We start from the raw sequence: 12,624 nt of genomic DNA, 5'->3' as shown, positions 1-12,624 counted from the left end.
AGTCAGGTAATTTGGTACCCCCTCTTTCCCTAAGTTATCTTTAAGGAGGTAGGTCACAATTATTGAGTTGTCTAACATTATGAGGATTACCCTTCCACAAAGTGAATCCCCCCCCCCAGCATGAAAGGCATTGATTATGGCTTACCATTAAAATTAATAATGGAGGGTAATTTATAGTTTATTGATTTGTGTTGATATGTAATTATTTTCTCTAATTTATAAGTTGAAACATGTTTTGTCTTTTTTTCTTGATATTGTAAATAAACCTGCTGTAAATTGGTTGTCAGTTTATGAGGATACTTCTTACTTGAGGTCTTTTGCTGATTTTGTCACGTAAATGTTTGTTAAAATGGCTTGTCTACATGTATTTTGTTTATTTATTTTTTTTAACCAAAAGGGATCTAGAATGCTCATTAGCCCTTTATCAGTATTCTGTGACCCATTCCTTACTTTCTTTGACAATAAAACTACAACTTTGTCAGAAACAAAGAACCATTTTAAAGTAGTGGCCTGGGTATCTGAGTGCAAGTTCTCAAAAAATGAAAATATAACCAGCTCTAAGTGTTAAAATGCTACACCTTGAATACTCTAAATAATTGCCCTGTTTCACTTGTCTTTGTTATGTACTGAAAAACTTTAGAAAACAAAAAAACTAAATGAAGGTTTTGGTTAGTTGGTTTTTAATGGCACTTTCAGTACAGTAGTGGCTACATCATGCTCTGGAAAATGGGAGCTATTTGCCTTTTCTAAGAAATGTAGAAGCAGTGAACACAAGCTGTCCTGTCTGGGTTGTGTAGAACCCTATTAGCCTTTGATTATGAGTATGAAGTTCTACAAACTGAACTATTGCGGACTCCCAACTAAATTAAGTGCTTATATGTTGCATGATAGTGTACTTGAATTTCACTACTCTTATTTTAGGTGCGTCCAATCAACTATGCAGATTTTCAAGATGCCTTTCTACATGTGAAAACCAGTGTGTCTTCAAAGGATTTGGATGTGTACCTTCAGTGGAACAAAACATTTGGAAGTGGGGGCATATAAAGATCCCATTTTTCACTGCTTACTTTTGCCCAAAGAATTCTTGAACAATAATTAGTTGAAAATATTTAGTTTGTCATTATTGTTAATATTGTTTTCATAAGGAAAACATTTTCTGTTATTGTAAATCACTTCAACCAAAAGTTTATAATGTGGAATGACTGTGAAAAGTAGTAAATTTGGACTGAGAGTTCAGAAAAATTTCAGTAAAAATAAAATTCCTGCAAAATACATGACTTTAATGTATCATTGCTTCATTTTGAACTATGTTTGAAAGCCTTCATTATCCACACTTCATGTGAGGGTGAGGTAAAAACAACAGGATATGAAGCTCAGATGAAAGGCTTTGGGTTGTACTAAATCTGTACACTTGCAGGAACATAGATGCATTTCAGATAATCTACAATAGAGATTTTACTATAGTTTCTAAGGAAAATCCTACAAAAATGCAGGCTACAGTTTGAGGTATCAACTTTTTATTTGCAAAAGTCTACTTCCACCATGCAGTAATTGGACTCTTATCACAAAGAGATCCAAAAACACCAACTGCACTCTAAGTGAGGGCATGAGTTACTGAGGGACCTCAGAAAAGGGGTAGGTACTGTAAGAGTCATATTTGTCCCATACTCAGATCCAGATGAAGCATATATAGACAAAATATGCCCTTCTCAATTCATTAAATATGTATTTGATTTTTATCCAGGACCACTTTTAATAAAGGAAATAATTAAATTGCTGATGGTTTTCTTGTCCATAGTGGAACCTATATTCGTGGATTAGAGATATGTAGGTTAAAAGTTCCTATCACCAGGGTTCCCATGCTACCGGGAAATTGTGGAAAAAGTCTGGAGAAATGATAATTTTTTTCCTGACTGGGAAAAGTCCTGGAATTTCGTAAATATTGATGAAAGTCAGGAAAAACCCAGGAATTTTCTGCCACCACTTGATGCCCGAAACAATCACGTAACTGAGTTGTAACTAAGCTGATCGTGAGTTAAATTAATCGAGTTCTGACCAGAATATTCGGAGGGTAGTATGGATCATTTGGGTGCTTGCAATAACGTCTACGCTGAGTCAATCCAAACACTCGGTGGATTAGATTCGTCTGATAGACTTTAATTTTCAAGGTCAGCTCGATAGCCATATCTTTCCTTATATGGAAGATATGAAAACCACTCTAGCATCACAAGAGGCAAACATCGTAGGGGGCAAAGCGTAGCCACTTACCGGATGGCCTAGCAAACTTTGAACATTGTTAGATCGAGTGATACATGCATGAAATGAATATGAAAATTACTTATTTTCTCAGAAATTATGAGTATTAAAATCGTTATGTCTTTAATCTGCTGAAAGACAAGATAAGACTACATCATTGATGAAATGTGACCTGGTACTCGCGATTTGCATTGCTATTCACAGAGTTCAGTACTACACAAATCTAACAACCCACATTTTCAAATGTTGTAGAGAAAAATTTAAAAAATATTAAATGAAAGTCATTCACTGGTTCAGTCAGCTGTCAACCCTCTCGATTTTGGCACAAATTTAACGACTTTCTACAGTGATTCACAAAATCACACCATGTGCCAAAAAATCACGAATTCCCCAATTCTCAATTATTTTAAATTTTCCCGTTAAGTACTAGTCGTGATATTAGCAGTTGCCGAAATGGTCCAGTTCTGTTAGTTGCGATATTAGTAGAACTAGAGCCGATTCATACAGTTAGACCGGTAGCAAGCATTTTAGCATATTTTAATCTATATATATATATATATAAATAGTTTTAGAAACGCTTTTGAAAGAAACCGGGGCATAACCCGAATTTTTTCTGCGCATGCTCCACCAACACTGATTTGAATTACCGTTCCACATCACATCTTGAAAATGTCTTCACCACCAAAGAAAAAGAAATGTATTGCAAAAAAATTAAGTTTAGTTTGGAAGATACCAAAAATTGGCTGTGCATTCAGCCATCAAATACCGATATACATCATGCTTTTTGCATACAGTGTGCCACAAATTTTATCATTGGGCATGGTGGCAGTGACCTAGTGAGGAAGCACATTGGTAGCTAAAATCATACAGAGGTTGGGAAACTGCATGAAGACAGCTTTTTCGAGTGTTGGAATTTATTAGATTGAAAGATTAGCTTATGTCGTAATTTGCTAGAGTTCTCAGTTTTCTGCGCATGCGCAGACACTACAAACTGTTCACCGTTCAACGTTTCATCTTTTGGATTAATACATTTTCGTATTTAAGCTACACTGCAGTTAAAATGTTTTCACCGCCAAGGAAAAGATTTGTAATCCACAAAAAGTGAAGTATAGATTGGAGTACGCCAAAATTTGGCCTAGAATTCAGCCATCAAACATCGATGAACATTATGTGCACAGTAGTGTGCCACGAATTTTACAATTGGGAATGTGCACAAGGGCTGGTATTGTTGCTTACAATTTACCTGTCATAGATGTACCATGTAGTAATGTATTATATAGCACATGTGTGACAGATAAATTGTAGGCAACAATACGAGCCCTTATGGGCATGTGGCAGAAAGATGTGAAAAAGCACACTGCTAAGTCTCCTCAGCAGATTTCAGTTTCAAAGTACTTTAAGCCACCTGCTCAAGTCCTGCATGCCACCAAGGATGAAGCATTGTTTGTGAGCTTTCTTGTTGAACATAACCTGTCTTTCTCAGTTGAAGATCAGCAATAGTGACAGTGAAAGATTATTTCCTAATGTGAGGGAAAATAAGAAAACTTGAGTGCCTCCTTAGGTGCTGAAAATTTGCAACAAGTTTAGTCACCAAGGTTAACCAGCAGACAAGAAGCCTGAACTGTTTTGAAAACAAATTTACCAAAGCCTGATTGAGAAAGTTAAAGACTGCCACGGCATCATATCATGACAAATAACATGAAGTTTGTGTATATCAGTAAGTTTGGCTGCAAATAACTTAGTACATGTAATCAGTGTAAGTAATATGTTTTATTTTTACTTTGTGATTTTCATATAATGCAGTACTGATCATTGAAGTGGATGGAGTTAGTGTCATGATATAATTCTTCACTAATTGCATTCAAAATTCACTAATTTTTATCCCAGTTTTCACTAATTGTGAGTCGGGAGGGTTGGCAGCTCTGTGGTTGTAATAAAAATACAAAAATGAAAGAACACAACATTTTCTGTATTTATATATTCTGAGAACAAATTCTGGAGTTTTGTTGTATAACATCATTACCACGTTGACATGTGATCTCTGCTTGATAAATCAGGTTTGCCAGATTGCTGGTTTTTACAAAAAGTATCTGACTTTCATTTAATATAATTTCTCTACAACAACATTAAAATGGAGTTTGTTGTTGATATCATGTGACTAATGGACTTCCGATGTCATCGTTTCAGATTTGTAAAGTGACTAGTAATGCAAATGGCGAGCGCCGGGTCAGGTTTCATCAATGCCGTAGTTTTGTCTCATCTATCAGTGGATTAAAGACATAACAATCATAATACTTGCTATTTCTGATAAAATAAATAATTTTCCTATCGATTTCATGCAGGTATAAGTCGATATAACTTAAGTTTAAATTTTCTAGGCCCATTGGTAAGTGACTACCATATGTCGCTAAATGTCCAAATATGAAAAATGGGGTGGGAATATTCGGAGGAAATCCGGAATAGAAAACGGACTGCTATTCGTTTTAAACCAAATTTGTAGTCCATATTTATTGAATCTCAGAGCTGAAATAAGAAATTTTCGTCCCATGTATTTTATGTTAACAAATGGTTTGAGCCCCTGTATTAGTTCAGGTTTGGGGACTGGTTTAACGAATTACAAGAAGACAAGTTGATTTTACAGAAAAATCAGTCCTTGTCTATACAACAGTATATAATTTTGAGGGTCTTTTGTCAAAATTTAAATCAACTCTTTTGAAAATGTGTTTTAAATGATGGATTTTAACCAGATCATCTTAAAAAGATTAGATTGTTTGAAAAATCTTGTTTGGGATTTTATTGGCACAGATAAATTCAGGGATTAACTCTTTTCATTACAAGACAAGATTCTAATTATTTGCGTTTATTGTTTTTTTTTATACTGTAATAGGAAATGTTTACTTTCTATGAGATGCATATACATATTCCTATAGAATTCTTTAAAATTAAAGGTTTGAAAGGAAACAAAACTAATTTATGTTCATTATGTTGTTCCCACTTGGCAACATAATGCAGGTCAGCAAAATAAAGTTAGAATTTTTATTTTGTACATTGAAATGACTTTACTTGCCAATTTATAGGAATATAATCAAATTAGTTTCATGTGATACATTTTGTGGTTTTGTACATGATCATCTTTTCTAGCTTAGATGTTTTGGAGATCTCGAAAGAAAACGATCTTTTGATTTAGAAAATGCAAGTTTTATAATCTAAAATGTTCTTTAATTCCATTCAGTAATGGTCATATGTGAACCTTGAAAAAATTAATTTCATCCTGGAAAAACCCTGGAAATATATCTTTAGAAAAGCGTGGGAACCATGTATCACACATATTGCCAAAAAACCTATATCCTAAATTGTGCATTTTAATGCAATGTGCATAACAGTCATTGATAAGACTTATAAAACTTTTTGTTTTGAAACAATGTATAATTGATCTATATATTCCCATTAGGTTCGTTTGATTACATGTGACACCTATTTTCATTTTAATTTAAAACGATTCATTCAAGTATGTGTTTAGCACTGACTTTCTATGGAATTCTTGCCAGAATCGCCCCGAAAAGACAATTTTTTTCTTCACAAAATTTTTAGAGAATACAATTTGTATATTAATAATAGCCAAATGTTGATAATGTGTATCAAGAAGAATTAAAAATGTTCAAAATGTCAGCGACTAAAGCTGTCTTGATTATGCATTGTTCAGGAGAAAAACTTCATTTATGTTAGTAATCCGAAGAAATATACTTTTTATATGATGACTGATCGTAAATTTTGATATATTTCTAATAATTGTATAATTGAGGGAGAGAAAACGAGCATGTGAGGCACTCCTTCAACATATATGGCATGGTTTTATTACTTCACCGACAGAGGATATCAGTTTTGACACATTTATTGTTAAGATGATGAATGAACTGACACTGTTACTGTATATACTCGTGTATAAGCACATTTGCATATAAGCTGACCCCCCAAACTGAACAGGTATAAACACTGAAAAGTGCATGACCTACATATAAGTGGACCCTCACCTCCAAGACATCACACATGAGGTAAGTTCTAAATGCATTTATTTAGGCAAACTTATATTTAAACAAATTACACATATACTTAAAAGAAATGGTATAGACTTGTTTGAAAAGTAATTTATTTAATTTTCTGTTTTCTTATTGTTATTGCCTAATTTAGATTTGTGTATAATTTGATCAAACAATGTCAAGAATTTAGCAACTGTGAGTTACTGTAACACTGTCTCTCCCATTTGACTTGATTATTGTTTGTTTATGCATTATTGCATTGGACATTTTATATCACTGTACCAGTAATTACGTTTTTACTTTGCCTAGAAATTGTAAATACCTAACTCATTAAAATGTAATCCCAGTATGATAACACAGTGAAGAACAATATGGTTCAATTCAACATTTGCAATTAGGCAGCTGAATGTATTTACATAATGGCGCCACCACATGTACATTGTAGGTTTGAACATGCTCTCAATGAAATACATTCTGCTGAATGAAGTACATCCCTTGGAGTCGAATCATGGGTACCACTGTGCTAAACTTTAATGGTATCTTCAGAATACAATAATGAAGTTTCAGAAATAATGCTTCAAAAATTATGCAAATACCATAAAAGCCGAGTTCTAGTTTGCTTTTGATGTAAGCAACCTTACACCATACCTGTCAACTTTCACGCCAGGAGGGGAAAAAAACTTCCCGATTTTTTGGGTCGCTCCATGCCTATCTCCCGATTTCATAACAACTTCCAATTTCATTTCTCCATTAAAAAAATGTTCTACATGTTCTGTTGTATCATCTGTGAATTTATTGTTGTGACAAAATAATTGCTAGAAAGAATTCGCTTCTTCACTAAATAGAATGTTAGGTTTAAACATTATTCATGTCAGTTAATGATATTTTTACCTCTAGAACAATTAAAAAAATAAACCAGAACAAAAAATAAACAACAACAAAAATCATCAACAATTTCAATCCCAAGAATGATCACTACGAATTACAAATGCTGTAACTCCATATGCTATATAGCACCATTCCCACAGAAGAAACTTGCACTAGTGAACACCTGGCTTTTTTATTCCATATATACCAATGTTAATTACCATCGTTAAATTAAAAGAAGGAATAAAAATACATACCTTACAGCAATGTGTCCTCAAAATAATTCATAATACATATGTTTTATAGTAAACAATACTAAATGCCTTACGAGTTGACAATAAGGGAATAAGGTCAGATATACGAGGGGGAAATAGTTGCCATATGTACGGTACCGTGAGGCTGCCTACTTGGGTACCTTTCATTCAACAAAATTGGGAATACTTTATTTGCCAATCAATTGCTGGAATTATGACGGTGGGCCAGTCGTTTCCACAAAATAGTTGCATTGATAAGGATTAACTTTTAATTAATCATGCTAGCTTTCTTGCTTGTGTATTTAAGACTAACCTTTAGCTGTTGTGCAGTTTGGCCACTGCTAACCAGAAAATTAAAATAGGGTGCATCACAGGGAGAAACGGTGAGTCTTTTTGTGAATTTCATACATATTGGACCAGGAAGATCGATAAATATATAGTTAAAACAAGACTTTAAAAATGCTATGAAAAACCTCCTGATTTTAGGACCTAATCTCTCTGTTTTTTTATTCAGTCTCCCTGCTGGGCTCTTGACAAGTTGACAGGTATGCCTTACACCCCATTTTACAAACTACGGTAATCGTGCTAATATTATGGAATAATAGGCAAATGCACATCAATGTTCTGGTATTGTTGATGGTCAAAATTCCCTCTTAACACAAGCAAGTTTCAGGGTTTTAATGATTAACTGGCCTGTTTTGCTGTTGGAAAATGAAAGACAAATTCATCAACTATCAACAAAGGAGATTCCAAAACATCAAGCTTTCCATTATGTGGAAAGTTTTGATGTTGTTCAGCGAAAACACAAAACTAAATTTGATTGATGTTTATCTTAGTTGGTCTGTAATGAGAATTTTTAGCCTTTATTATTACCACTCTAAAAGAACATGTAAGTTATGCTGGTTATGTGCCTTGTACAACTAAACATGTGTACCTTTTTATAAATATTACCTCAAGTTGTAGAACCGTTTATATCTATGAAAATGAGTAGCTCGTGAACATGTGATGCAACATAAATCAAACAGCTATTAAGGACTAGCTGAAATGTCATCTGGAAGAATGCAATTTGGTCGAATCAGTAAATAAAGCAAAATCTGCATCTAATATGTTTGGGAATAAATAAGGATTTAAGTGATGATATGCACGCTTTGCACTGTAAGTACTGTACATTGTAGATCATCCTGGTCTCCTGGGTAAACTCAACCGGCCAGCGCATTATGAAGTCTGTATTTACCTTTATTTAATTTCGTATTGGGAAAATCAGAAAATCAGTTGCAAAAAAATAACAAAATCACAGTACTTTATAACAGTTTAATAAGTATTGGATCACTGAAAATATTTTTTACATACATATGTCTTAGGACACGGGGAAAAAATATTTTTCGTGTCCCAACATTTACAGCCATTACATTAATCAACAAAAAGGCTTAAAAACTACAAAATTTAGACATTGGCCCGTGGATAACCTGACAGCCCCATCTTCCAGGCCTTTATTTTTACATTACAGTAATCAACAAAAAGGCTTAAAAACTACAAAATTTAGACATTGGCCCGTGGATAACCCGACAGCCCCATCCTCCAGGCCTTTATTTTTTCCTAAATTATTTGGCTTATACGTGAGTATATACGGTATATATCAAATGGGTCACCAGTATGGATGGTATGAATAAACAAAATTACAGTAAGACAGACACCGCTCCGGTGGCTTAGTGGTTAGTGTGTCCGCCTCAGATACGAGAGGTTATGGGTTTGATCCCAGGCTGAGTCATATCAAAGACTTACAAAAATATTTCTAACAGCTGCCTCGCTTGGCGCTCAGCATTAAGAGGTTAGTGTTAGGACTGGTCGGCCTGGTGTCAGGATAATGTGACTGGGTGGAACGTCATGCTACATGTCTGCGGCATGTTGCCCCAGTGCTAGACATCGCTATAAACTGCCACACTGCAGACATCGTAGTGATGTGACTGAAAAATTGTTAAAGCTACGGTAAAAATCCAAGTCACACACACAGTAAGACATTAATTCAAATGTAATTATGCTCCCTACCCAAATGTATGTATGGTCCCTTACCCAATGCCTGTATCACAAACATCATTACCAGGGTATACCCAATTAGAACTCAACATTATCTCATCATTTTTTTTTATACATGGTATTTATCCCATAAACTCCAGTATATTCAGTGGTTAATATAATCAGGAAACCACTGTAGATTTCATTGTTGTAGAAAATAGTGCCATATTATTGCATTTATATGCCTGAAATTTTGAAATTTTATATACAATGACTTGGAAATTGAAGATGGTGCATTTTATAGTTATACACCACAGCATTTTATCACTATGAAGTTTGTATTCCTAAACAGTTGTACTACTTAATGTTTGTCTTCTTGTTAGCATGTACACACAGAACTAAACCTTGAAAAGATGTACACCACTTTATATTAATGCTAGAATGAACAATTAAACAGGAAACTCATCAGAATTTCTGTTATGAAAAATGTCCACAATGTTGTATATGTGTATCAATATGAAGTTCGTGCATAAAAATTTATATACATTAATGTGTGCATTTATCTGGCTAGGCTCACACATGCACACACAGATATGCACACACACAAAGAGTTCAGGGACATCAACAATTTTTAAAGAGGCTGTTTACACAGGAATAAGGAAATGTTTCTACCAGTGGTTATGTCTGCAGTCAAACTGTTTGGTTATAATTTGATTTGAAAAAATGGAGCAGCTGTGGTAAACTGTCTTGCCCAATTTTGACAATCCACAAGCACAAATACAACACGCATATCATATACATTTTAGGTTATAAAAAAGACAGGTATATAATATTCATAATCCAGTAATGAACAATGGCAGAGATGTGAAAGAATTACCTCAAAAGGTTCCCTCCACTTCATTTTCTTTACTGCTTCTCTCTCTCTCACACACACACACACACATATGGTCATGAGCAAATGATTTGTACTAATCAGCATCAGGAAACCGTGGAATGATAACGGCTGTTCCATTTAAACATACATGACAGTATTTTTAAATTATATGCCAGGTTACTTCGATGTGAAAGAGTTCATATTAAAATGATAAAAATACTCTAATATGTATCTATGGGTGGGTGGATGATGGATGATTAATAGCTGCATCTAAAATAATGCACGCTGCCCATTTCTGAAGTTTATAAAGCCTGTCAAGCAGAGATTTGGCGCAGTTTCCTTCCCTGTAAAGTTGAACAGTAATCCGTTGTTAGAAGAATATATAAATTGTAGTATGGATTGCAAATTTTCAACAGGCAAATATTTCTCATTCTACTCAGTAGGATGATTTTCAATGACAGTGTTTTACAAAGCTTGTCAGTGTGGTCATCCCATTGTAAATTATTATCTTCAGACACACCTACAAGCTTTTCATGTTTAACATTTTCTAACTGATGATTATTTATTGTGCGAGATAGATAAATAGACCCAACTAGTACACGATATCCAAGCCAATCTAACAACTTCATTGCCTCCTACAACAGTACAACTTGACAAGTGCTTGCGTTTATTGCCTGACAAACATGCCTCAGCAACCAAATGCTAAGTGCCAATTCAAAAGTGTTCTCCATGGTATAGTAGTGTTGGGGATCAGTATTGCACTGCTAAAAGAAAACGCTGTAAGGCATAGAGGATTTGGCTTTCCACCAGCCTCACTCTTCCTAAGAAGATCTATGAAGCTGCCAAGAAGAATGTTACATAACTCATGCAGCAAAATCAGCCTACTAGTGCTGAGTTCTAGCTGCAACGAGCTCTTTGAGATTAAGAACAAGCTAATGTCGAGGAATAATTGTACACCACTTCCAATGACCTTCTCTCCAGTCAACCTTCCAGACCTGTTTATTGATTTCTTCCATGACAAATTTCAACTTGTTAGAGGTTAAGTTTGATAACACAATTTCAGTTGACTTATTATCACCATACAGTTGTGATACAGAATAAACACAGCAACCTTTAACAGCATTTGAACCTGTTTCTATGGATTTAGTATGGTACATACAGTTGTGATGAAGAGTGCCCCAAAGTCATGTACTCAGTCGAATTCTGACATTGCTATTTGAGAGCTTAAATTTAATATTGCCTTTACTAAGTGATGTTGTCAATACCTCTCTCTCGTCCAGGGAATTCCCATCATTTTTCAAAACTGCCACAGATAACCCTCTGCTGAAGAAACCGACACATGACCAGAATGATTAAAAAAAACTACCAACCTGTTCCTAACTTCTCATTTATTTAAAAAATCTTGGAAAAAGGTTTTCTATCCCAACTTGTATATCATCTAAATTCTTTTTAGCAATGTACAGTCTGTATATTGCCCTCACCACAGTACTAAACTGCCCATCTGAGAATAGTTAACCTTCTCTCTGCTTTGGATAGGGGAAATATTACAGCTCTCACTCTCCTTGATTTGTTTGCAGCATTTGACACAATAGACCATGATATATTACTTCACTGTCTCCAGCATGTATTTGGTATTCAAAATATAGCCTTACTATAGTTCAAGTCCTCCTTAGTCAAATTGTGTCTGTAAATGGAAAACATCCCAGCACAGATGATCTGTTTTTGTGTTCCACAAGGCTCGGTTGCCTGCCCCAGTCTCTTCATTCTATACACTTGGTCATTCTCAATTGTCAAAGATCAACATCCAGTGTCTCCCCAATTGGATGCTGACGATACTCATGTATAGAACTGTTGCTACCCAGCTGAAGTTGATGCTACCATCCAATGCGTAGTGAGTTGCATTTCTGATGTGAAGTTATGTATGACATGTAACAAGCTGCAGATGAATGATGATAAAACTGAAGCCATCACCACACAGAGACTTTCTTATTCATATTCTTTACCTCAAACAATCAGCATCAGTGGTGCCAACATTAAATTTACAGTCAGTATGAAACCTGGGTGTCACTCTCAACAGTATGCTCTCAATACACCAAAATGTAATGAACATGTGTAAAGCTGCATATCTGGAGCCAAGATGCACCATTTTTATTCAAAATTTTCTTCTGATTGATGCCACTAAAGCACTTGTGTTTTCCTTGGTACTGTACTTTCAAGACTGGACTATTGTAATTCAGTTTTATCTGGTTCATCTCAGTATTTACTTCAGAAAAGTCAAAAAGTTAAAATCACGGCTGCTCAGATCATTCTTAGAGTACGATGA

General features: G+C 34.7%; 1 protein-coding gene across 6 annotated transcripts in view; it reads left to right on the top strand.

Annotated features, from left to right (window-relative positions):
* The window catches only part of LOC149803266 (fidgetin-like protein 1), a 109,207-nt gene extending 107,935 nt beyond the window's left edge, over positions 1–1,272 (top strand). For all 6 annotated transcript variants that reach the window (XR_016420168.1, XM_089952922.1, XM_089952923.1 and 3 more), the window contains one exon: positions 922–1,272. Coding sequence is in view for 5 of the 6 variants with exons in the window: in XM_089952922.1 (XP_089809048.1) it covers positions 922–1,044 (123 nt within the window). In the remaining variant the exon portion in view is untranslated. The remainder of the gene's footprint in view (positions 1–921) is intronic.
* Positions 1,273–12,624: the final 11,352 nt, after the last annotated feature.

Source organism: Sinohyriopsis cumingii, chromosome 3 (genome assembly GCF_028554795.1).
Source record: "Sinohyriopsis cumingii isolate HCF-2022 chromosome 3, ASM2855479v2, whole genome shotgun sequence".
In the NCBI taxonomy this organism is placed as follows: domain Eukaryota; kingdom Metazoa; phylum Mollusca; class Bivalvia; order Unionida; family Unionidae; genus Sinohyriopsis; species Sinohyriopsis cumingii.
This window is presented reverse-complemented; position numbering and strand designations above follow the sequence as displayed.